We start from the raw sequence: 24,501 nt of genomic DNA on the forward strand, positions 1-24,501 counted from the left end.
CCATCCTACACTCCACACATCCCCTCCCCTGCTCACACAACTTGTGTGTTTTCCACACCCAAGTCCATCTCCCTGGATAAGTAGATGTGCCTACCTACTACATGTGTCATTAGATATTTCCACATCTGTCTCCCTCCAACATTATATCTTTGGGTCCTGGGGAGCAGGATCCAGGGCTTTATCCATGACCTGTGTGCCATACCCCCTGACAGTGAGTGAGCCCCCAGTCCCTGCCTTCTCATGGCCCTGGTGGTATGTATTGCTGGGAGCAGTTGTGGCTGCCGGTTGTGTCCTCATCTTGGCCCTGTTCCTTGTCCACCGGCGGAAGAAGGAGACCCGCTATGGGTGAGTTGGAACTACGTGAGTAGGGAAGCTAACTTGGATGGGATGGAGAGGCTGGAGTCAGGGAGACCATGAGGAGGCTGGTGTGAGATGAGAGATTACCAAGAGTCGGAATGAGGTCAAGGGTCTGGGTAATAAATGGAAGGCAGAAGGTAGAAGTCCAAGCTATACTCAGCAAATGCTGGAGGAGAGGGCGGGCAGGGCTTGGGTTTTGTTTTTTTTTTTTAATTTTTATTTATTTATGATAGTCACAGAGAGAGAGAGAGAGAGAGAGAGAGGCAGAGACATAGGCAGAGGGAGAAGCAGGCTCCATGCACCGGGAGTCTGATGTGGGATTCGATCCCGGGCCTCCAGGATCACGCCCTGGGCCAAAGGCAGGCACCAAACTGCTGCGCCACCCAGGGATCCCCAGGGCTTGGGGTTAAGGGTGGTGTTCACTTTCACTGTTGTCCGAGAAAGGGGGTTCCACCTGGTTCTGCCCTGCCCTCACCTCCTGCCTATTCCCCCCAGAGAGGTGTTTGAACCAACAGTGGAGAGGGGTGAGCTGGTGGTTAGGTACCGTGTTCGCAAGTCCTACAGTCGCCGGACCACTGAAGCCACCTGTAAGTGAACCTCATGCCTCCCTGCCCTGGTGTGGGGATGACAAGTGTAGAGATTGGGGTCTGCCGGGCTTCTTTCGATGCATGAACCCAGAGTTTCCAAAGACCCCGGAATACTAGGATGTGAGAACCATAGACTAAGAACAACAGAATTGTGAAACCACACAGATCCTTAAAATAACAGGGTCCTAGACAATAAATTATAGAAAGACCAAACTTTAGGGCCACAGGATCCTAGAACAGTATAATGATGATGACGATAATGATGATGATGATGGCAATGAAGAGGACAAGGATCGTTAGATAATTGTAAAGCCAATAATGACAGCCAGCCCTAGCACTTCCTATGTGACAGGTGCTGTTCTAAGTGTCCCACACGTCATTGAATTGAATCCTCACGACAACCCAATGAGGTAGGTAAGTCACCCTCCACTTTCACAGATGGGGAAGCTGTGGTACAGAGTGGTTAGTAACTTCCTCAAGGCCACACAGCTTTTAAGTTAGACAGTTGGGCTTTGAACCCTGGTCATTTTGCTCTGAAGTTCAGCCTCTTAACTACCTCTTGGAATTCTAGAATGTTAGAGAGTGGAATCGATCTTGGCTGAAACAATCATAGGCTCAATATCATAGACCCTTAAGATCTGGAAAGCCATATGCTCTAAGAGTTCTAGACATTCTGTAAACTGTGGTATTTTGAAGGGTCCCAGCTAAGGAAGGACCTCAAGGCGCACCTTGTCAAATCTCTTCATCTTTCCAGCTGGGAGAAACTTAAATCCAGAAAGGAAAGAGACAGAGTGATGTCTCTTCCCAGGACACAGTGAGAAGGCTGCCGGGACCCCAGGGAGATATTGGAAGGGGCTGGGAAAGACATTTATTTAGGAGAAGCAAGAATAAGAAGCAAGGAGGTCATGGCGCTCTAGTGGGGTGACATGCAGCAGCAGTTCTCAGAGTGTGATCCAGGTCCCTGAGGGTCCCTGAGACCTTTGCAGGGGGTCCATGAGGTCAAAACTATTTTCATAATAATTCCAAGATGTTATATGCCCTTTAACACTCTCGTTCTCTCACATGTGTTCCGTGGAGCTTTTTTTAGAAGTTCTCAGATGTGTGATGGTTGACACTCTATTGGTTGACAAATGTGTGTTGGTTTATTCTTGTGTTTGAAAAATCTATCCATTTTAATTTTGAATACAGTAAGTATTGACCCATATAATCCCCCTGAATGAAAGCTCTATGTAGTCCTCAGTAATTTTTTTAAATATTTATTTATTTATTTATTTATTTATTAGACACAGAGAGGGAGAGAGAGAGGCAGAGACACAGGCAGAGGAAGAAGCAGGCTCCATGCAGGGAGCCTGACGCGGGACTCGATCCTGGGTCTCTAGGATCACGCCCGGGGCGGAAGGCGGTGATAAACTGCTGAGCCACCCGGGCTGCCCAGTCCTCAGTAATTTTAAGAAGGAGAACAGGTCCTGAGGCCAATAAGTTTGAGAACTGTTGCCATATAGCAATGAAAATAAATTGCAATTACACACAACAACTAACTACATGACAACTGTCTCATAGACACCGTGTTGAATGAAAGAAGCCAGACATGAAAGAAAACATAGTATGTGATTCCATGTTTATGATTATATTCCCAAACAGAGATGGCCAATCTATGAGAAGAGAAGTCAGGAAGGTGGCCACTCTTAAGAGGGCAGGTCATGGTCTGTTCTTGACCTGGGTACTAGTTATATTATTGTGTTTGCTTTGTAGAAATCCACTGAGCTGGGGTGCCTGGGTGGCTCCGTCACTTGAGCATCCAGCTCTTGGTTTCAGCTCAGACCATGATCTCACGGTTCGTGAGATCGAGCCCCATGTGGGCCTCCCCACTCAGCTGGGAGTCTGCTTAAAGATTCTCTCCCTCTGCCCCTCCCTGCTTCACTCGTGTGCACTCTCTCTAGAAAAAATAAACTTTTCACCTGGGTGGCCCAGTTGGTTAAGCAGCCAACTCTTGTTTTCAGCTGAGATCATGATCTCAGGGTTGTGAGATTGAGCCCTGTGTCAGGCTCTGTGCTCAGCAGGGAGTCTGCTTGGGGTTCTCTCTCCCTCTCTTCTGCCCCTCCCCCTGACTCATGCATGTGCAAGTGCTCTCTCTCTTTCTCAAAAAGAAATCACCGAGCTGCTTGATGAGGATTTGTGCAGATTATATTTCAATAAAAAGTCAAGAAATGTTTTTGGCAGGACACTGACCAATCAGGGTGCCCACTGGTGCAAGATTATGTGCCAGGCTCTAACCCTTTAGCTGGTCTGGGAGAAGATTCAGGGGGTCTAGAGGAAGAGCGAAGGTGATGTGTGCTCAGGGCAGTAGCTGTTTTTGAATGAACGTAGAAATATTTCAATATTTTAACAATGGATACATCCCTCATGATATCCAAATGTTACCTGAGTGTCAGCCCTGCTGCATGGCTCTGTCCACCCCCATCTCCCATGCAGTGAACAGCCTGGGCATCAGTGAAGAGCTGAAGGAGAAGCTTCGGGATGTGATGGTGGACCGGCATAAGGTGGCACTGGGGAAGACCCTGGGAGAAGGTGAGTCCTCCCCCTGCCCCCTCACCCAGAGTACACACACACACACACACACACACACACACACACACACATCCCCCTGAACCATGAAGTCCTTCACTTCCCCACCCCTACCCAGTCACAGGAAATGCAGTCCCCGCAAGCCCCCCTGAGGTCAAAATCTCCCTCTGGTCCCCCACAGGAGAATTTGGAGCCGTGATGGAGGGCCAGCTCAACCAGGATGACTCTATCCTCAAGGTGGCTGTGAAGACAATGAAGAGTGAGTCTGTACTTGCGTGTCCACGTGGATGGGACCCTTACCCCCTAACTGTAGGCCTTTTCCCTATGCCCCCAACGAGGCCGAAGAGCAGAAAAGTGAGTAGCAAATTAGCCCTGTCACAGAATCCCAGGGTTTCTGGGCAGGAAATGGAGTCCACGCTAGGTACTTCAAAAGAAGGAATTTAATATGGGGACCTTTACTACAAAGGCATAGGAATGACATGGAGCAGTGAGGCCACCCGGAGATTAGCAGCAACAAGGCCTGAAGGGCAGAGGGAGGAAGTGGTGTCACCAGAGCCTACAGCCGGGCACACATGGTGGGATTTGGGATCACAGATTTAGGGGCTGCCTTGTGGAAGCTTGAAACACACAGCTTTCACCAAGGCAGTGCTGAAAGCAGTAAGGGACAGGGTGAAGTACCCTGACTTCTCCCCCTCCACCCTCCCACCTGCCAGTCTCCCATCAGTGCTTCCCATTGGCAAACTCCAACAGGAAAACAGTATGGAAGGGAGCCTGGGAAATCTAGTTTTTGGGGATCAGCCCCCTGAGTTACCTAACAGAACAGGAGAAGGTCTGGAATGAGGCACACCTGGCTTCATTGGCCAGCTGTGTGATCTCAGGCAAGTGACTCTGCCTCTCTGAGCTGCCTGCCGATCTTCATCTGGAAAAAAAGGATCATAATGTCCTTGTTTCCTAGGGTGAGCCAAAGCACTTAATGCTGGGAACTGTATGTAGTTATGTGCAATGAATGTGGAGTGTGGCTGTATTATTTACATGGTCAGAGACGGTGGGAGCCAGTCCAGGGTCACACAGCACAGGAAGTCTGGGACCAAGCCCCTTCCATACAGGGAAGAGGCACTGAGGGTCAGGCTGCCGCTGGTGGTGAGGGAGGAAGGATCCTTCCTGCATCACTGGGGCGAAAAGCCTGGGTTGTGGGGTTATCAGTCTCTCCCCATTCATTCATTATTGAGCACTTCTTTGTACCAGGTTATGCTCTCCACCTCGGTTTGAATCCAGCCCGGTGACCTTGGGCAAGTCGCTTTGCCACTATGAGCCAGTGTCCTGAGTTATAAAAAGGGAGAAATCTTATGGATCCCCAGGGAAGCAACCTAGCATGGTGTGTGCACAGGGACCTCAGAGCCGGACCACCGGGCTTCTGATTCTGCCTAATTTACTTGGCAAGCTGCGTGTGCCCTTAGGCAGATTTCCTGACCATTCTGTGCTTTGGCTTCCCCATCATTAAAACAGGGAGAACCTCAGAGGGTTAAATGAGTTAATATATAGAAAGTGCTAGAGTGTGGCACCAGGTACTTAGTAATCATGTTTGATGAAGAGGATGATGATGAAAGAGAGGAGGGGAGAAAGGGTCCTCCCTCCCCTCCTCCTTATCCACCTTTCTCTCTCCCCCAAGTTGCTATCTGCACAAGGTCGGAGCTGGAGGATTTCCTGAGTGAAGCCGTCTGCATGAAGGAATTTGACCACCCCAACGTCATGAGGCTCATTGGTGAGGGAGGGGCAGATTTAGGGGGCTCTACAGGCCCCATCCAGGGCACTCCAAAAGGAAGACCCCTCCCTCTTGCACTGGGAAGATCAAACCTCTAGGCTCTCTGCTTCCCCCTCCTTCAGAGTCAGCAAGCTCCCCCCCTCCTTCTTTCTCTCAGCTTGGAATGTGACCTCTGACCTTTCCCAGAAATAGCTGAGGTCCCCAGGAGGGCTCTGGAAACTTCCCTGGGAACAGTGCTACAATCGGCTTCTCTGAAGCTTGGTCCTTGCCACCCCACCCCCTCCCACCCCCAACAATTTGGAAGATTTGAGGGGGAGGGAGAGACAGAGTGGAGGGAGGGGATGTCTTCCCCTCTCTGTCCAACTGGAATGACAGGGGCTGCCTGGGGGTGGGGGGGCTCAGGCGTCTGTTTCCAGGGTTCCGAACGAGAGGGCTTTCCGGCACCGGTGGTCATCTTACCTTTCATGAAGCATGGAGACCTGCACAGTTTCCTTCTCTATTCCCGGCTTGGGGACCAGCCAGTGGTGAGGGACATTTCCTTGTCTGGTCTACAGGTGTTAATTGAGCACCTGTTAGGTACCCAGCACTGATCAGACCATGGTGACCAAGAACTTGCCCTCATAGAGCTGTCTGCCGTGAGGGGTCCAGGCAACAAATAAGTTAACAAATAAATAAGCAAGATAATTTTAGGTGCCAGGAAGGAAATAGAGTCAGATGAGCCACAGAGAGTCCAGGCAGTTAGTTTGGGTGGACAGAGAAGGTCTTACTGAGGAGGCAATCTTGAAGGAAGAGGCAACCAGCAGGAGATGGGGAGACCTGGAAGGAAGGGGCGCTGGCAGAGGGCACAGCATAGGCAAAGGCTTAGAGGTGGGAACAAGCATAATCTGTCTGAAAACCAGAAAGGAGGCCCCTGGCTGGAGTGAAGGTCACATGTCCCAGGCAATGACATTAGATAGACTTGGTGGGGAGGGCAGGAGGAGATTGTACAGGGCCTTATTGGAAAGATGTTAGATTTAATTCTTGGAGCCATGGGACACCACTGCAGGGAAGGAGGGAGGGAGGAGTCCTGGATCTCAGGGTCTTGGCCGACCTCGACTCCCTCCTGCTCTGCCCCCAGTTCCTGCCCACTCAGATGCTGGTGAAGTTCATGGCAGACATCGCCAGTGGCATGGAGTATCTGAGTACCAAGAGGTTCATACACCGAGACCTGGCCGCCAGGAACTGCATGTGAGTGTTGAGGCTTCCAAAGATACCCCCTCACTCTCTCCTTCAGTGAGCTGCCTCCCTCTTCCATTCCAGGATGGAAGATGGGTCTAGACATACATACCCTTCAGGCAGGCCAGAACTCAGGACTGCGATAGAAAGGTCAGCAAAGGGATTGAAGGAGCCTTCCCGGAGGAGGTGTGCCTGGAACTGAGATCCTGGAGAGGGGTACTTGGATGTGGAGGAGAGGCAAGAGGGAAGGTTCAGTGGGTGGCATGAGATGAGCAAAGGGGCAGAGATGACCAATGATGGTGGTGGCACTGAAGCCTCATCTCTGTTTCCCTCCCTGCTGAGTGTCTTGCCTGGGGCTGCCCTTAGGGAGGCGCCACATTGAAGAAGGGGACCAGACACCACCACCACCTCTGCCCTGCCCACAGACATGCCAGAAAATAGGGCAGAACTAAACTAAGGTGAGGGTGGTGTGTATATATATGAACGCAGGCTTAGACTATTAGTTTCATTACAATATTGGACTCCTAGAAACTGGAGCCGGAGAATTAGAACCTTCTGCAAGATGTGTGAACGTTCGCAACTCCCAGGAATAGGAACACTTCTTTATTTCCCTCAATTTCTTTTTTATTTTTTTAATTTTTTAAAAAATATTTTATTTATTTATTCATAGACACAGAGAGAGAGAGGCAGAGACACAGGCAGAGGGAGAAGCAGGCTCCACGCAGGGAGCCCAATGTGGGACTCGATCCCGGGTCTCCAGGATCACACCCCAGGCTGCAGGCGGCGCCAAACCGCTGCGCCACCGGGGCTGCCCCTCAATTTCTTTTTTAGATTTTATTTATTTATTCATGAGAGACACACAGAGAGAGGCAGAGACATAGGCAGAGGGAGAAGCAGGCTCTCCACAGGAAACATGATGTGGGACTTGATCCTAGGACTTCAGGATCATGACCTGAGTCAAAGGCAGGTGCTCAACCACTGAGCTACCCAGGTGCCCCTCCCACAATCCTTTATGTTGAAAAAGTCCAATCCCATAAAGGGGTTGAAAGAATTATACAGTGGACACTCATATACCATCCTTGCAGAGATTGTGCCACATTTTTCCTATCTTCTCTTTTCCTCTTTGCTCAACTCCTTCAAAGTGAGTTGCCAAGATGGTGACGCTGGACCCCCAAATCTTTAGTAGGTATCTCCTAAGAATGAGGATTTACATGTAAATGATTACAGATCTGTTGTCACACCTAAGAAGATTAACCATACTTCTGTAACATAATTTCCTACCCGTCCAGTCCATATTCAGATTCTTCAGTTTTCCTCCAAAATGTCTTTGAGGGCTGTTTTATTTTTGCACCAAATCAGGATCTATTCAAGATTCATTTCCACTGAGTTTGGTTGTTACGGCCCTTTGGGCCTTTTTAATCTGAAATAGCCTCCCCTACCACCACCTTTTTTTTTTTTTTTTAAGATTTTATTGATTCATTCAGGGGAAAGGAGTACACATGTGTGCCAGGGGAGGGGCAAAGAGGGAGGGAAAGGGATAAGCAGACTCTGCGCTGAGTGTGGAGCCCTGTGTGGAACTCAACACAGGGCTCATTCTCATGATCCAGAGGTCATGACCCAAGCTGAAACCTAGAGTCAGATGCTTAACCAACTGAGCGACCCAGGCGCCCCCTATGTTTTATATTTTTACAGCATATTCTTTGGAAGAGACCAGGCCATTTCTCTTGTGGGATGTGACATATATGTATGTGTTTCCTTGTGGTGGCATTTGCCTTATTCCTCTTTTCCTGTATTTCCTGTTAAGTAGAAAATGTATAGGGTTCAATAGACTCAGTGAAGTGGAAATTCCTTTCCTTCTGCAACTTGGGCTGATCCTCATCAAGCCCCCCCATGGAACAATGACACTGAAAATCAGAGTAGACAACCCATTGCGGGGGTTTTTTGTTTTTATTCGTTTGTTTATTTTTTAGACAACCCATTGTTATGCACCTGTGCTTTTTCTTTTTAAGATTTTATTTATTTATTCATGAGAGACGCACAGAGAGAGGCAGAGACACAGGCAGAAGGAGAAGCAGGCTCCATGCAGGAAGCCCGATATGGGACTCGACCCTGGGACTCCAGCATCATGCCCTGAGCCAAAGGCAGACACTCAACTGCTGAGCCACCCAGGCATCCCACACCTGTCGCTTTTAAGTTAAAATATTAAGAGGTGCCTGGTCAGTTCAGTTGGTGGAGTGTGCGACTCTTGGTCTCCAGGTTGTTACTTTGAGCCCCAAACTGGGCATAGAGGTGACTTAAAGAAAATCTGAAGGGGTACCTGGCTGGCTCAGTAAGTAGAGCATGCAACTCTTAATCTCAGGTTGTGAGTTTGAGCTGCATGTTGGGCATGGAGCCTACTTAAAAACTAAAAATAAAATAAAATATTTTCTTAAAAGGAAGTTCTTGGGATCCCTGGATGGCACAGCGGTTTGGCGCCTGCCTTTGCCCAGGGCGTGATCCTGGAGACCCGGGATCGAATCCCACGTCGGGCTCCCGGTGCATGGAGCCTGCTTCTCCCTCTGCCTATGTCTCTGCCTCTCTCTCTCTCTCTCTCTCTCTGTGTGTGTGACTATCATAAATAAATAAAAAATTTTTTTTAAATTATTTTTTTTTAAAAAAAAGGAAGTTCTTGGGGCACCTGGGTGGTTCAGTTGGTTAAGCATCCAATTTTTTTTTAATGATTTTATTCATTTATTCATGAGAGACACAGAGAGAGAGAGAGAGGTAGAGACATAGGCAGAGGGAGATGCAGGCTCGCTGTGGGAAGCCCGATGTGGTACTTGATCCCAGGATCACACCCTGAGCCAAAAGCAAATGCTCAACCACTGAGCCGCCCAGGTGCCCCAGCCCACGTCTTTGTTTGCTTGTTTTTTTTTTTTTAAGATTTTTTTATTTATTTACTCATGAGAGATACAGAGAGAGAGGCAGCGACATAGGCAGAGGAAGGAGAAGCAGGCTCCATCCAAGGAGCCTGATGCAGGACTTGATCCCAGGAATCTGGGATCATGCCCTGAGCCAAAGGCAAACGCTCAACTGCTGAGCCACCCAGGTGTCCCTAGCCCACAACTTTGTACATATTGGTTAGTTCCTTTTTCTTTGCTCTGTGGTATTCCTTTATACAGATGATGTCCCACGACATTCTGTCTCTTAATCTGGGTGGCGGTTACATGGGTGTGTTTATGAAACTTCATATGGAGGGAACAAGAAGCAATACATTTCCCTTCCATCTGGGGTTGACAGATCCTCACCCCCAAGGACAGCCAGAGTGGGAAATGGAAGCGGAGTCTGAGAGTTGAGGGCAGGCTTCCTGGTAGAGGGGGCAATGCGGTCACCCTGTTCCTCTCCCCAATCTGGGCAGGCTGAATGAGAACATGTCCGTGTGTGTGGCGGATTTTGGGCTTTCCAAGAAGATCTACAATGGGGACTACTACCGCCAGGGACGCATCGCCAAGATGCCAGTCAAGTGGATTGCCATCGAGAGCCTGGCTGACCGTGTCTACACTAGCAAGAGTGATGTGGTAGGTGCACCCTTGAGAGGAGCGAGGGTCAGTGGCCTGTTCATCACTCACTGCAGTGGGGAAGCACAGGGGCCTGACCACATGGGCTAGGCATGTCTGCGGTGTGGTGGGAGTCTGTGAACGGTGGTGTGGACATGCTGGGGATATGTACAGGTTCATGCGTGCGTGGTGGCAAGTTCATACAGGGGACATGTGGCCAATTTAGGTTGGGAGAGGCAGAGGTAAGTATACATGTGTGTACAGCCAGGGTGTGGAGGGTGACACGAGACCATGTGTCTATGAAGTGTGTAAATGTGTGCATGGAAGTTACCTCTGTGAGTGTGCAATGTACCAAGATAGCTATGTACGCATGTGTACATATATGTGGGTGTACCCATGAACCTATGTGTTGGGGGGTGTCTCTGTGCAGGAGAGGCCAGCTAATTCTCTCCCTTCTGCCCCCCCCACAGTGGTCCTTTGGGGTGACGATGTGGGAGATTGCCACACGGGGCCAAACCCCATATCCAGGAGTGGAAAACAGCGAGATTTACGACTACCTGTGCCAGGGAAACCGACTAAAGCAGCCTGTGGGCTGTCTGGATGGACTGTGAGGATCCTTAGGACCCCCTCACCCACCCCCGTCCCATCCTAGATTTCACTCCAAAACCCAGAGCACCCCACATGGCCCCAACCCTCTAAAACTTGCACAGAATCCCTCAGGCTGTTCAGGAACCCACACTGAGACCCCCCCCACCCCCAAAATTCTAATTCACCCCAGACTCCTGAGCACCCATATTTCTCCAGTGCTCTTCAACACCCAGGACCCTCTGCCAGCCCTCCAGTTTGCCATATTGGGCTTCTCCAAACTCACAGGTCTCCTCTGAGATATCCTCAGGATCCTTTAGGACAGTGCTTACCAAACTTTGCTGTCTTACAACACGCAGAGGAGAGCAGAACATTTATCCAGCACTTTGAGGGCAAAGTCTGCTCTAGCAAACCCCCCCTAGAACACTACCCAATACCGAGGGAGGTTCCCCAAGACCCTTTCCAGCTCCCGCGTGTCCCAGGACCCCCCCTCGGAAACTCTTGAGAATTCCCAAACCCCAAACTGCTAAGGTTCCTTCCAGTTCCATAAAATGCCCCCAAACTCCCAGAATGCTCCCCTTCTGAGCTCCTGCTCAGTCTCCCACCCCTCATTTTTCTGCCCTAGGTATGCCCTGATGTCCCGGTGCTGGGAGCTAAACCCCCGGGACCGGCCGAGTTTCTCAGAGCTTCGGGAAGATCTGGAGAACACACTGAAAGCCCTGCCCCCTGCCCAGGAGCCGGAGGAAATCCTCTATGTCAACATGGATGAGGGTGGGAGTCATTCTGAACCACTTGGAGCTGCTGGAGGAGCTGATCCCCCAACTCAGCCTGACCCCAAGGATTCCTGCAGTTGCCTCACCGCAGCTGAGGTCCATCCTGCTGGACGCTATGTCCTCTGCCCTTCTACAGCCCCTGGCCCTGCCCTGCCTACCGACAGGAGCTCCCCAGCTCCTCCAGGGCAGGAGGATGGAGCCTGAGACATCGCTCCACCTGGGACTCCTTCTCAGGACCCAAGCTAGGCACTGCCACTGGGGGAGCCTCCCCCCCCAACTATTTCACCACTCCAGGCCTCATCCTCGACTATAGCCTTCTCTTACTACCCTATTCCACTTCCATCCCAGATGGATCTTCTCTTTTCTTCATGCCTTAGTGTCCCCATGTGTAAAAGGAAGCGGTTGGGCTGCAATCCCTGCAATCCCCTGCAATCCCTAGAATATGAGTCCTCCCAGGTCTCATATTCCAAGATTCTAGATTTCTAAGGTTCAAAGAGTCTAGATGTAAAGGTTCTAAGTTTCAAAGATGTTATTAGTCTTTGGCTCTAAGGACTTAAAATCCCAAAGTCTCTAATTCTAAAGTGCTAAGGTTCCAGACATGGAAGTTGCGAGACCTATATTCTAAGGTTCTGAGAGTCTATGGCTCTAGATTTTTTGGATTCCAGGATTCTTTTTTTTTATTATTATTCCAGGATTCTTGATAAAGCCCACAAGATTTTAAGTTCTGAAGCTCTAAGATTCAAGTTCTAAGACCCAAGGCTCTATGATTCTAGATTTTGTTTTTCTAGGGTTCAGAGTCCTTAGAGTATAAGATTCTAGATTCTACAATTCTAGACATGGAGATTCTAAGGCCTAATGTTTTAAAATTTGATGTTCTAAGCCTCTTAGACTGTAAATCCTCTGGCTGTAAGACTCTATATCGTAAGGCTTCTAGATTATTGTCTTCTCAAGTTCTAAGATTCTAATAATGGTTAATTATAAGTTCCAAGGCTTTATGATCCTTGAAACTCTTATTATGAGATTCTGGATGCTAAAGATTTAAGATTCTAAAATCTGCCATTCAAAAGTTCTAAGAGTCTAAAGATGGAGGCCCAGAGGTCTAATGTTCTAAGATGTGGTGTTCTAAGACTTAGTCTAAGAACCTAGATTCTGTGTCTAAGATTCTAGACCATATGCTTCAAGATTCTAGATTATTAAACTCTAAGATTCTAATGTTGTTCTGTTCTATGTTCCAAGACACTCTAGACTCTATTGGTCCAAGATTCTGGATCCTTAGCATCTAAGGTATAAGACTACAGTTAGTTGTGACTAGCTAGATACCAAAGTTCTAATCGTTTCCAGTGTTGGATATATTTAGTTTCTATGCGGCATTCCACCTGCCTAGGATTTTAGTTAAGGGTCCAAGAATCTACAGTTCTAAGTCTTAAGATCCTAGGCACTGTAGTTCTAAGATTCAAATACTGTCAGATTCTAAAGGTCTACAGGTCTAGAATTCCAAGGGATGATTCCAAGGTTCTAATTTTATAGATTCTTCTGTTTGACTCTCCCCTTCTGAGCCACCTCTGCTTCCTCCTCCCCTTAAGCCTGTGCAATAATGCATTAGGGATGCCTCCTTTCCCCAGGGGGCGATTTCCCTCCTTTTGGGCCATGCTGCCCCCGCCCTGAGCCAGTCCCTCAAGCCCCCTGTACAGAGGTGTGGACTCTGGCACTTCCAGAGGGGCTCAGATCACATAAAACTTTATAACCACACTTCTGTCTCCTCTTGTTTCCACTCAGCTGCCATGTGGCCCCCTCTCCCTGGCAACTTCCCATCAGTAAAAAGAAGGGTTTGGTGGGGTCTTGGAGTTCTTCCTTTACGGAGAGGGCAGAAATGAGCATCCATATAAACAAAAAGACATGCAAACAGCAGCCTCTCCCTAGTGAGGAACAGGCACTCAGAGACTCCCTGTTAGACACACTCTCCTCCGCACCCCAAAGTAGCAAACCCATTAGGATATACTCAGGCATACCTGGACACGAATAAGAGAGATGTTGAAATTCAAACACATGTAGTAACAGATGCAAAAGATTATACAGACACAAACATATTTACAAACATATGAAAGGCAGATATACTCACCAGGAATAGGAAGAAACCCGAGTAACACAGATTACAAGGAGTACACACAGAGCACAACAGGTACTCACAGACTCAAGTGTTCAAATTCACAATGAAACACAGGCACAGGACACCTCCGATCATCACGGGCCCACAAAGGGATTCCTGCCAAGGCAAACCCACTGTGCTTTGCATGCATCCTGGGCCCGCGATCCCGCGTGCACCCGGCAGCACAGGGAGAAACCCTTGCCAGCGCCCGGACGCCCCCCGGTGGCGGCTCCTGAGAACCGGGGATAGTTCAATCCGGGCCACAAACTTTTTTAGAACAAACCCTTGTGGGAAGCTGGGAGGAGAGAGGAAGTCGGACGTGGGCGAGGGGCGGGGTGTCTGGACTGGAACCTCCGGGCCCACGTGAGTGTCTGCCCCGTTTCTGAGTGGGTGCTGTGTGTCGGGGTTGCCGTGTCAGCTCGTAGCGTAGCTTGTCCTTTGTCTTTATCATTCGGTGCCGCCTGCCAGTGCGGACCTTAGCGGCCCCGTCTACGTTCCCCTTAACTGATGCATCCAATCTGACCCACGGCCACTTGTTTATCTGCGTCGCGTGTGTTTTTGTCGAAGTAGAGGTGGTGTGCGTCTTCCGTGGGCTTAACGGTGCGGCTTAGCGGGCAACGGGCGTTTGCATCGCACTCCCCCCCCCCCCCCCATTGTGTATCTTTGCAGAAGTTTTGTGTCTTTTGAGTTAAGAGGCGACAGGTGGTGGTGCAGCGCGGTAGACACTGCGAAACTGGCGTTGGCCCTTGCGGCGTGAGGCTGAACTACCAACCTGTGTGTCTGAACTTGTCAGTGTCAGACGCCAAACAGCCAGAACTACTCGACCGCGGTTTAGAGGATTTGGAGTGGAGACCCGCGAACTCCTGGAGGTCTTCCCGGAGGGGAAAGGCTCTATGGTCGCGCGCAGAGCGCCCACTCCACGTAAGATCCCAACCATAGAGAACGGCGGCGGCGAAGCTACGATCGTGGCAAGAGGCGCCCCTTGAGATCAAAGGGAAGAGGGTGCGATTTCCTTTACAACTTTTCTCCCGTGTGTTTGCTTAGCCTCTTTCACACCCGCGGGACTCTCGGAAGCCAAGTTTCCTTTGCATAAAGGCGATGGAGTTAGAAGATGGATCATTTGTCTACTTTTTCTCGTCGCTCCCCCCCCCCCCCCCCCCCCAGCGACATTTGCGAGGCCGTCCGGGGAAGAACGGCCAATCTGGTTAGCTTTTTCCAGCGAGCCCAACTGTACCCGCTTTATAAGATAAAACAGTCATCGCGATTGGCGGGCAGATTGTTTTGAAACCGCCCTAACGGCAAGGGGCGGGCCCTTGGCGAATTCATCTTTCCGGTTTCTTAAAGGCGACAGTGGAACGGAGGCGGGGGGAGTGGGTCGGCCGACCCTCCGTTTGATTGGTTCTAGTCGTTTTACCCGCCTGGACTCCTCTAGGGGCGGGAGATCGCGACCAATCAGGGTAGGTGTTACAGGAGACCGCAGTTTGATGAAAGGACCGCTCAGGAAAGGCCGAGAGTGTGTGTCTGTATATGTGTGTATGTGTTGGGGTGCGGTGGGGGTTCATTCTAAGATCTCGTCGCTGATTGGGCCAAGTCTTTACTCCTTTTTCTTCATTTGACCCTACGGGAGCGGGCGCGCGGGCGCTACCCAGTCACCGCGTGCTCCGCCTCCCGCCTTTTCCCGCCCTCCGCCCTGGCGGCGGCAGCGACGTAGGCCAACGCTTCCTCTCTGGCGGCTCCAGAGCCCTTTCATTGCCGTTCTTTTGAAAGCTATGCTCTGATTGGCTGAGCCTCCAGGCCCGCGCCCGTTGTCTCCAGGCGGCGGCCAATCGGCACCCGTGTTGCATCGCATGGAGACACGGAGGAGGGGGAGGCGGCGGCGGCGGCCATTTTGAGCCGCCGCCGCCATTGGAGCGGGCCCCCCCCCCTTTCCCCCTTCGCCTCCTGACAGGAAAGGTTTAAGGGGGACAGAGCCCTGGGAGGCCGGGCCGGGCTCGGGGGCCGCCCCGGGGGCCCGGGCCATGGATGTGCGCCGTCTGAAGGTGAACGAACTTCGCGAGGAGCTGCAGCGCCGCGGCCTGGACACTCGCGGCCTCAAGGCCGAGCTTGCTGAGCGGCTGCAGGCGGCGCTGGAGGCCGAGGAGCCCGACGACGAGCGGGAGCTCGAGGCCGACGACGAACCGGGGCGACCCGGGCACAACAACGAGGAGGTCGAGACCGAGGGGGGCTCCGAGCTGGAGGGGACCGCGCAGCCACCGCCGTCCGGGCTGCAGCCGCACCCGGAGCCTGGCGGCTACTCGGGGCCGGACGGACATTGTGAGAGTGCGCGGGGCGGGGGTCGGGGAGCCCGGAGTCCGGGCCGAGGAAGGGCTGTGGGACGCGGAGTCCGGCGCCTGAGGTCGGGGAGACGGTCTGAGAATTGGGGGATCCCGCTGCCCGCCGCTGAGAAGGATCTAGGGCCGTGGGCCTCGGGACGACGAGAGGGTGGACCCTGGCATTCGGGGCAGGGGAGATACTGGAGTGGGGGCTCTGGGTTTCGGAGATGAGGAAGGTCCGGTGGGGGGAGGGGGGGCGTAGAGGATTCCGGAGCCTAGTGCTCGGAGACCGGAAGCTGTGGTTTCTGGAGCCGAACAGTCGGAAGAACAAGAGGTTTTCTAATCGGGGACTGAGGAGGGTCTTGGAAATGACGATTATTTCAGGGTTTGGAGCTGGGTGGGCTTAGGGACTCTGCTAAGCCCAGCGTCTCGGCTGCGCGTCGGGAGCCGTGTATTTTAGAGCTGGGAGAGTTTGTGAGAATAGAGGATCTTGGAGTTTGCTGCTGGGTGGGGTATGGGGAATTCTCTTGTTTGGTACTCGGATGGGTTGGTGAAATGGAGGTGCTGGTGTCTGGCCAGGAGAGAGCTGATGGACTGGGTGCTCTGGTATTTGGCTAGTGAGCTTTTAGGGAATGTGGGAGACTACCATGTGTTTGGACTGTGGAGGACCCACCTATTTCTGAGGATGGTCTGGGGGTCTCAGGGCTGGAAGGCCAATGTTGAGGCAGGGCCAACTTGGGCATTTGGTGCTGGGAGATCCGGGGACCTTCTGGTTGACTTCCAGAGGAGGTAGGTATGGGGATCCCGGGTCACTGGAGGCAGGCAGGAGAGGGAAGAATGCTTCGCTGGGCAGGGAACCTAGAGGTATTGAGCTGGTAGGTTCTGAGGACAGGTAATTTCAGCAGCTACTGCTGAATGGTTTTGGTTTAACACTATGGATTGTTTGAAGAACAGGGGGTAGCTGGGGGTGGGGTGTGGCAGAGAACAAATTGGTGGAGCTTGAAGTTGATGGAGTATCTGTGGGACAGAGGATCCTTGTGTCCAGCACGGGAGTGTATATGTGGTCTAGCATAAAATGGGAGGGAGGAGACTCTAGAATGGAAAGATAAAGAAAACCTGTTGACTTGGCTAGGGGCCTCTGGATGGAGTGAGGGGAGTGTTTCTGAGGCTGAGTGTCTTGTCCATGACAAAGCTCCTTGGTCCCCAGAAACAGTTATATGCGTGCCCGGGGATTGGGGGTCTCTGGTGTGTGTAATAAGGAATCATTGCATGAGCCAGAAGTTATGACTCAGAATGAGAAAGGACAGGGTAGATGTAAGATTATCTGAAGATAGAAGACCCTGGAATGGAAGGGAAGAACTCTGGAGTTGGAAAAGCGTAGTTTTCTAACAGGACTGGGGAGCCGGGATTGGAGAAGTTAAAGAGTAAATAGAAAGGACTCTGGCATCCAGCGTTTGTGGTTTCTCTGAAAAGAAGGTGCTATGGGGGTGAGAGAAGAGACAAGAAATTGAGTTGGCATTGGATGTTTACTGACTTGGTTCATGAGAGGTGGGACATCCTGGAGTAAAGATTTGCAGTGGGGGCAGCCTAAGGATTGTCCAGGACCCATGTGCCTCTGCAGGGAAGAATACTTCCCCTTGCAGAGACCTATGTAGGAAGAAGTGGCCAGGGTACTTGTCTAAGGCAGGAGAGACCTGCCAGGAATGCCTAGGAGGAAGGGCCAGTGGTCAGAGGTGCCTCAGAAGAGGGCATGTTAGACTTAGACGGACATTGTTTTAAGGATGGCTCTATGACTTGCGAGCCCTAATTTCCTTGTGTGTACAACAGGGGTAATTACAGTGCCCCCAGGATTGCTATGAATGAGGTCACATGTGTAGGGGTTTTAGCACTGGGCCTGCCTATTATTGGGAGGCCGATGTTTTAAAGAGCGGAGGACCCCACAATCATGGCTTATTAGGGTGAAGCTTCCTCCTTGAGCACAGGAGAAATTCTTAAGAAGAGATGTGAATATTTGTGGGAAGAAGAGCACTGTGCTTGGAGCCCCAGAAGAAAACCAAATGGTTTGATAAGCCTGCCCTGTGTTCCAATTAAGGAGATATTCTATTTCTTCTTTTTTCTACTAACCCCTACAGCAAAATCCTCTGAGGCCGCTTCAGGCCCCACTGCAACCCTTCCTTCAAGCTCTGGTAAACAGGGCTGTAGCAAAAACCACGTGATCTGTTACTTTCCTCCCTTTGGGCTGCACCTGGTTTGTCCCCAGATGTATTTGTCCTCTGAGAAAGGATCCAATCAGTTAGCAGGTGGAGAAGAGTCTCCTTCCCTCTGCTCCTGTGGGTTCTGGCCCTAGAGGCACCTAGCAAAGCTTGCTCCTGGGTGGAAAGCCAGCTTGCTGCTCATCCTAGGTTTCCAAACTTCTCTCTGGGTTTGGCTGTAAGGGTCTTGAGTTTCCTACTCTGGTTTTGGTCTTACCTCGGAGCTTTCACGTGTTATTCTAACCCCAGGAATGTTTTCTCTATTCTCGTCACTGAGCTCTCACCTATGTATTCTCTGAGCTGAGGCTTATCTTACTTTCTGGGTCCCTGTCTTAATTTCTGTATAGACCTGAACACAATTAGAATATGCTTTTTGTCTCTTAAGTATTTGTTGAACGTACATCCATTTCACTAAACTGAAGGCTTCAGCGAGGCAAACTTATTCTTAGCTGTACCCCAGGGTCTGGTGTATAGTATGCACTCTATGGATAGTTAATATTATTCTTATAAGTTTCTATTCTTCGTCTTATTCCATAATATACCTTCTCAAAACCCTTCCCATCTAGCTCCAAATATTTCAGGACTTATCCCTAATGAGTCTAAAAGGCCACTGTTATTCCTCCTGTTTTCTTAACAGTTCCTTTCCCCTTCCCCCCACCCCAGTTCCCCTTCAACTGGTATGGTTACCCTTTTATCTTTGCAGCTATCGTGGGGTGGAAGGGATTCGTAGAGAGGGTGGACTGTGCAGATGGTAGTGAATTGGGTCCAGCAGAGGACTCATATGTGCCCTGAGCAGTTTTTAAGGTTGTGCTCTACAGCCAACTCCCTACACATTATACCATGTCAGAGTACAGCCAGACTGGTGGTTTTTTAACTGTGCTACGTGGAATCCAAGGTGACTGTAGAGTTGCCCCAGCCTTGGAGTGGGGACTTAGGGAGTAAGGTCAAGCTGGATACCTTCTCTGACCTTCCCATCTCCTCACTTTAACCAGAGCAGTTCTACTTCATTTGGTTTAGTTTGTTGGGATTCTGTAAAGCCCAGTCACAGATGCATCACCAACCATTTGAGGGACTAGAGGGCATGTCCTCAGGCAGCTGGGGCCACTGACTGCCCAGATATGTTTCTATCTGAAGGCATTGCCACACCTCTTAGCCTCTGGCAGGCTATCCCCAGTGGGGATGACATTGTGTAGCACCAAAAAAGCCACCTCTGGTCCCAAGAAGCACCTTCTAACTGGCCACTTTTTGTTTTAAGATGTCATGGACAATATTACCAGGCAAAACCAATTCTATGAGAGCCAGGTCATCAAGCAAGAGAACGAGTCTGGCTACGAGAGGAGACCGCTTGAAATGGAACAGCAGCAGGCCTATCGCCCAGGTGGGAAAGTGCACATGTATACTTCTTGTGAGGGAAATAAGATCTGTACGTGGCTCATCCCCTCTGCTGAAAGCCTGTCTTTCCAGAGAGATTTTGCATCTTCCTCTTGGGCAGTCCATTTGGGCTCTGTCACTCTGGCAAGGTTCTTCTGAAGGAGAGAACTTAGTCCTGCTCCCAGGTGTTAAGAGAGGGGAGTGGTATCTGTTTTCAGATGTTAGTATCAATACTGGGGAGAGTTTAGACTCGGGCCAGTATTTAAGTCTTATTTAAAATCTTAGAATGTAGCATTCAGCAAGGACCTTCTAAATCTAGTCCAGTTGTTCCCATGTTCTGAAGAATATTGTTCCAGGAGATATCATTAGGGACTTCCCAGGAAAGGGTTCCTTGGCCAAAATGTATCTGGAAAATGCAGCACGTGCTGTCCCATCCCTGGGAGAGTCACTGTAAAGGCTCTGAGAAGTCCTGGACTGAAAAAAAAAAAACAAAACTCTGTGTCACATTGTTTAAACTCATGGTTTCCCAGATGTGTAAATACGTCTTTTCAACAAAGTTCCCTGCAGTGTCAGTTTGGGAACCACAGATGGTACCTCAGCTCTTGCCTCTCATTTTACAGACTGGGGAGGTGGCTTGTCTGATGACAGAGTTGGGGTTAAAACCCAGGAAACTGGAGTCCAGGCCACTGCTCTTGGTTAATGAGGAGCATTCCCAACCATTTGTGTCCTACTGTTTGAAAAGCAAGCTCCCACTGTTGAGTAATGATGGAGCCAGGACTGCCTCCCAGCTTGTGCTCCTTTCACTGTGTTGTGGCCCCAGTGCCTTTTCTTAGTGAATCTAGTTGAATGTATCTAATTTCATTCTTGGTTCATCCACAAAGTGAAATGCCCAGACATTTCTTGTGGGTGGCTCAGGATTGATTGATTGATTGATTTTAAGATTTAATTTATTTGTTCATGAGAGATAGGCAGAGAATAGGCAGAGGGAGAGGCAGGCTCCTTGTGGGGAGCCCGATATGGAACTCGATCCTGGGACTCCTGGATTGCGCCCTGAGCTGAAGGCAGATGCTCAACCTCTGAGCTACCCAGACGTCCCTGGCTTAGGATTTTAATCCTAAGAGAGAGGCAGGCAGAGAGGCAGAGACACAGGCAGAGGGAAAAGCAGGCTCCGTGCAGGAAGCCCGATGTGGGACTTGATCCCGGGTCTCCAGGATCACACCCCAGGCTGCAGGCGGTGCTAAACCGCTGTGCCAGCGGGGCTGCCCATGGATTTTAATTTTAATGTAGGTTAAACTGTAGATTCGTGTCAGGCTCTGTGACACTCGTGGGATCTTTGGCCCAAGGAGAGAGTCAGCCTGAGACTGGGCCTTTCCCTTGGTTTACAGCATGTTATCCTATCCTGACTTTCTATTTGTGGTGTGACTTAATAAGGCCGTCACACCTATAGGCTGGCTTAAGTGTAGACCCCTCCCCCTTCCCAGGGGTGATTCTGGGCTTTGTGGTAGAGTGATTGAAGCCAGTGGAGTTAGCTATAGGACCACAGTGTCCTGTTGAATTGACCTCCCCCCTCCCTTTCCCTTGCCAGACTGAAGAAGCTTTGTAAGAACTGAGGTGGAAAGGTTCTCTGGGAGGAGAAATTAAAGAATGTCAGATCATGGGATCTCAGCTTAAAGGAATCTTAGAAATTTTCTAGGGCTGTCTCCCACTTGGTATGGGCCAAGGTAGCTGCTAGCTTTCATGGGGCCTTTGGCAAAGTAACCAGAGGCAGCCATTCCACCTTTGGGTGGGCCTGTAAGAGAGCTTGCCTTTATTTAGTGCTGAAGCCCCTCTCCCTCCCCATGAGGCCTGAGAATCATCTGGCTGACATTGGTCACCCCATCAACAGTCAGTGCCAATGTGCCTGGCTAGCCATCTCCGGCCTCCCTGTGCCCTGGCTCTGTTCTGCAGTGCAGCCTCCTTGGCTTCCTTGGCAGGCTTCTATTGAACCCAGCAAGCTGCTTATGCGCAGTCCATCATCACTGTAGTCAGGATCCTGTGAGCATCTCCTAAGGTTGGGGGACCAGAAAAATGATAGCTAAGGAGTTTCCCATCTTGACCACCTGGATTTGTCCTGACTGTAGAAGTGAAGACCGAGATGAAGCAAGAAGCACCCACCAGCTTCCTCCCGCCCGAAGCTTCTCAACTCAAGCCAGACAGACAGCAATTCCAGAGTCGCAAGAGGCCTTACGAAGAAAACCGGGGACGGGGGTACTTCGAGCACCGAGAGGATAGGAGGTGGGTGTGTGAGGTGATGGTAACCCCTTTTCCAGTGGGTTTCTGTGCCTGTAGCCTGGTCCCCATGGGGACCTTTGTACTCAGCCAAGGGAGCAGAGCTCTTCCTGCCCTTACACATTTGCTTAGTCCTCCAGGCACTCACTGCCAGATTTAGCTTGGCTAAATTTTTGCTCCTTCCCTCAGCTCTTCCCTCCTTGTTACCTGCAGGGTGAAGTCCAAACACTGCCTTTCACGTGTGAGATGCCAGCCTCCCTTTTCAGTCCTTTTCCTCACTGCCTGGTCTTCCTGCACGGTGTCCTACTATTCTTCATGGCTGCTTAATATTCCCTGATGGAAAAGATTTATTTTTCCTGACTCTTTTCCCAAACACACCCTTCTGTCCATCTCTCATTCATTCATTGTCACACTCATGCTCTTTTCACAAGGTACCTGCCTTTGGGCTGAACACAGATACGTGATTTGGACGGTGGGTTTTACCTTCTTTTGATCCCAATCTAGGGCCTGAGACAGGCGCATATGTAAGTAAGTCACCACCTAGAGGGGCCAGTAGGCAGGGTGTGGTTCAGTGTCGGATCAGAGTGAGGAGTGGCCTATCTGCCCTGGTCATTTTCCTTTCCTGACAAGCTCTCCCTATCCCCCTGCCCTTGCACCCCCTTCCGTTTCTGCACGAAGATTTTTCTGATCACGGAAATTTAAAAATGACCATTTCTTCTCTAGTTATGTGGACTAGTTGTCTGACAGGTTTTATTTCCTACTTGGTGGAGTCTGTTCTCTCACCAGCTTGTGACTCAGACAGGGCCTGGGTCTGTTGGCTGCGACTAAAGGTAGGATGCAGAACTACCTCCAAGGAGTTTCTCCCAGTGCCTTCTGCAGAGCAGAGGCCTAGGCTACTAGTCTGTGGAGAGAGAGAAGGAATACTTGCTCTGATTTGTGGCTGGCAGGGATAGCTTTCTAGGATGGACTTAGTGTGTGCTGCACTCCTTCTTTGTACAGGTCTTTGTGCTAGCCCTAGACTGGAAGGGCCAGAAAGGCATTCCACCGGAGGGAAGCCTCCCGGGTGGGCTTTGGTATTTGATCCGGGCACATGGTGGACAAGGGTCTGATGTTCCAGGCAGGACCCTGGGCATTAGGCCCCATTCCTTCCACATCTCTCCTTTATTCCTATAAGGTGGAAACCAGCAGTATTTTAACATTAGTCCCTTTTTGGTGTTTTTGTTTTTGTTTTAAGATTTTATTTATTTATTCATGAGAGACACTGAGGGAGAGAGAAGCAGAGACACAGGCAGAGGGAGAAGCAGGCTCCATGCAGGGAGCCCGGCGTGGGACTCGATCCTGGGTCTCCAGGATCAGGCCGTGGGCCGAAGGCTGCAACAAACCGCTGAGCCACCTGGGCTGCCCCCTTTTTGGTGTTTTGATGGAAGATGAGTCTCATTCATAATTTAGGACACTTGACAGAAAGACTGAAAAAATGGGTCATTTCAAACACTTGTGGATGTGGAGTCTTAGGAAGATGTGGACAGATGGTGATCACTGGGGTTGATCTGAGCCTTTGCACATTTCCCTTCCTGGCTCAGTCCCCTCTGGGCTACTGTATCCTCTCATCAGCAACAGAACCCAGTGTGGAGGCAGCTCTCGACACTCCCAGAGTGTGGGTCAGAATCTTGGAGTATGCGAGAAGAGTCATCTTTGAACAAGCTGGCCAGTTAATTGTGCCGGCCCTTTCAAGCAGAGCATGCCCCCTCTAGTCCCCGTCCCCACCCTAGGAGTTAACAGTCATTGCTCTCATGGCAAGGGTGTGAGGTGGCCGAGTTCTTTTGCTAACCTCTGTGGGAAGAAACTGAAATCCAGGAAGCAGTCTGGAGGATACTTGTAAATTCTAACAGAACCTCCATTTCCCTTCCTCTCTGCTTATCCAATCCTTCTTATGGGACTTAATCCCTTTTTCTGACAGGGGCCGTTCTCCTCAGCCTCCTGCTGAAGAGGATGAAGATGACTTTGATGACACCCTTGTTGCCATCGACACATGTGAGTCCTTGGGATGCCTGTCTAATTCTACGTTGTAGTCAGTATTGGGAGACTGGTATGAGAGAAACGAGGCTCAGGAGTGAGGTATTGGTTCAGAGGCCAAAGGTCTCCTCCCACTTTTAGCTGGTATCCTGGGCAGATCATTCTGCTTCTCTCCCTTTCTCTTCAGGGAGGCATAATCCTGCCCTGATGAACTCAGAGGACTTTCATTGACACTCCTCAGAATGGGTACGAGAGCATTTGGAAAACCCCGAACACCCAAGGGGTTGTCATCTAATCAAGAAGGGAACCTGAGTGCAGCTGAGGAAACTTAACTCTTTGACTACCAGTCCACCAGTTTCCATCTGCTGCTCACTTTCCTGGTGAAACCAATGCCACCTTGTCCTCTGAGGCATTAGCCTGGCCCGCCCTGTTCTCCGTCCTCCAGTTTCTTTCCACTGGATAAGTGGCTTCCCCTTGACTGTGCATCAGAACCCTAGGTGTAGTGGTGATAATAGGCCCTGCCTCTCCTCAGACAGGATCTCAGCGGTAGAACTTGGGAATCTGACTTTAAAAAGAAGCCCAATCAGGTCTGAGAATACTTTCAACAGAGCAGAAACTCACCAGTAATTCATGTATTTCTTTACTTAGCTCGTGTTTATAGAGCAGTGGCTGTGTACTTTGGAAGAGAGACGGACTTCTCTTACACAGTCCCCTCTATCACAGGATCTCAAAGCCTGTATGCCCAGAGTAAAACCAAAC

General features: G+C 50.4%; 2 protein-coding genes across 8 annotated transcripts in view; both read left to right on the forward strand.

The window, feature by feature from the left end:
- AXL (AXL receptor tyrosine kinase) overlaps positions 1–13,129 on the forward strand; it is a 28,849-nt gene extending 15,720 nt beyond the window's left edge. For all 4 annotated transcript variants that reach the window (XM_072753366.1, XM_072753362.1, XM_072753359.1 and 1 more), the window contains 10 exons: positions 213–345; positions 853–944; positions 3,417–3,512; positions 3,691–3,768; positions 5,179–5,271; positions 5,674–5,795; positions 6,389–6,498; positions 9,884–10,043; positions 10,493–10,629; positions 11,233–13,129. In XM_072753366.1, coding sequence (XP_072609467.1) covers positions 213–345; positions 853–944; positions 3,417–3,512; positions 3,691–3,768; positions 5,179–5,271; positions 5,674–5,795; positions 6,389–6,498; positions 9,884–10,043; positions 10,493–10,629; positions 11,233–11,584 — 1,373 coding nt within the window. In that variant the 3' untranslated portion in view covers positions 11,585–13,129. The remainder of the gene's footprint in view (positions 1–212; positions 346–852; positions 945–3,416; positions 3,513–3,690; positions 3,769–5,178; positions 5,272–5,673; positions 5,796–6,388; positions 6,499–9,883; positions 10,044–10,492; positions 10,630–11,232) is intronic.
- Positions 13,130–13,766: 637 nt separating this feature from the next.
- The window catches only part of HNRNPUL1 (heterogeneous nuclear ribonucleoprotein U like 1), a 36,716-nt gene continuing 25,981 nt past the window's right edge, over positions 13,767–24,501 (forward strand). Inside the window, exons 1-4 of one of the 4 annotated variants that reach the window (XM_026009981.2) lie at positions 13,767–13,889; positions 19,346–19,468; positions 21,582–21,735; positions 23,687–23,760. In XM_026009981.2, the coding sequence (XP_025865766.1) occupies positions 19,351–19,468; positions 21,582–21,735; positions 23,687–23,760 (346 nt within the window). In that variant the 5' untranslated portion in view covers positions 13,767–13,889; positions 19,346–19,350. Of the gene's footprint in view, positions 13,890–13,939; positions 14,984–15,371; positions 15,840–19,345; positions 19,469–21,581; positions 21,736–23,686; positions 23,761–24,501 lie in introns of those variants that run through there. The other 3 variants (XM_072753401.1, XM_026009980.2, XM_026009979.2) reach the window with 3 other exon arrangements.

Source organism: Vulpes vulpes, chromosome 1 (assembly GCF_048418805.1).
Source record: "Vulpes vulpes isolate BD-2025 chromosome 1, VulVul3, whole genome shotgun sequence".
NCBI classification, from domain to species: domain Eukaryota; kingdom Metazoa; phylum Chordata; class Mammalia; order Carnivora; family Canidae; genus Vulpes; species Vulpes vulpes.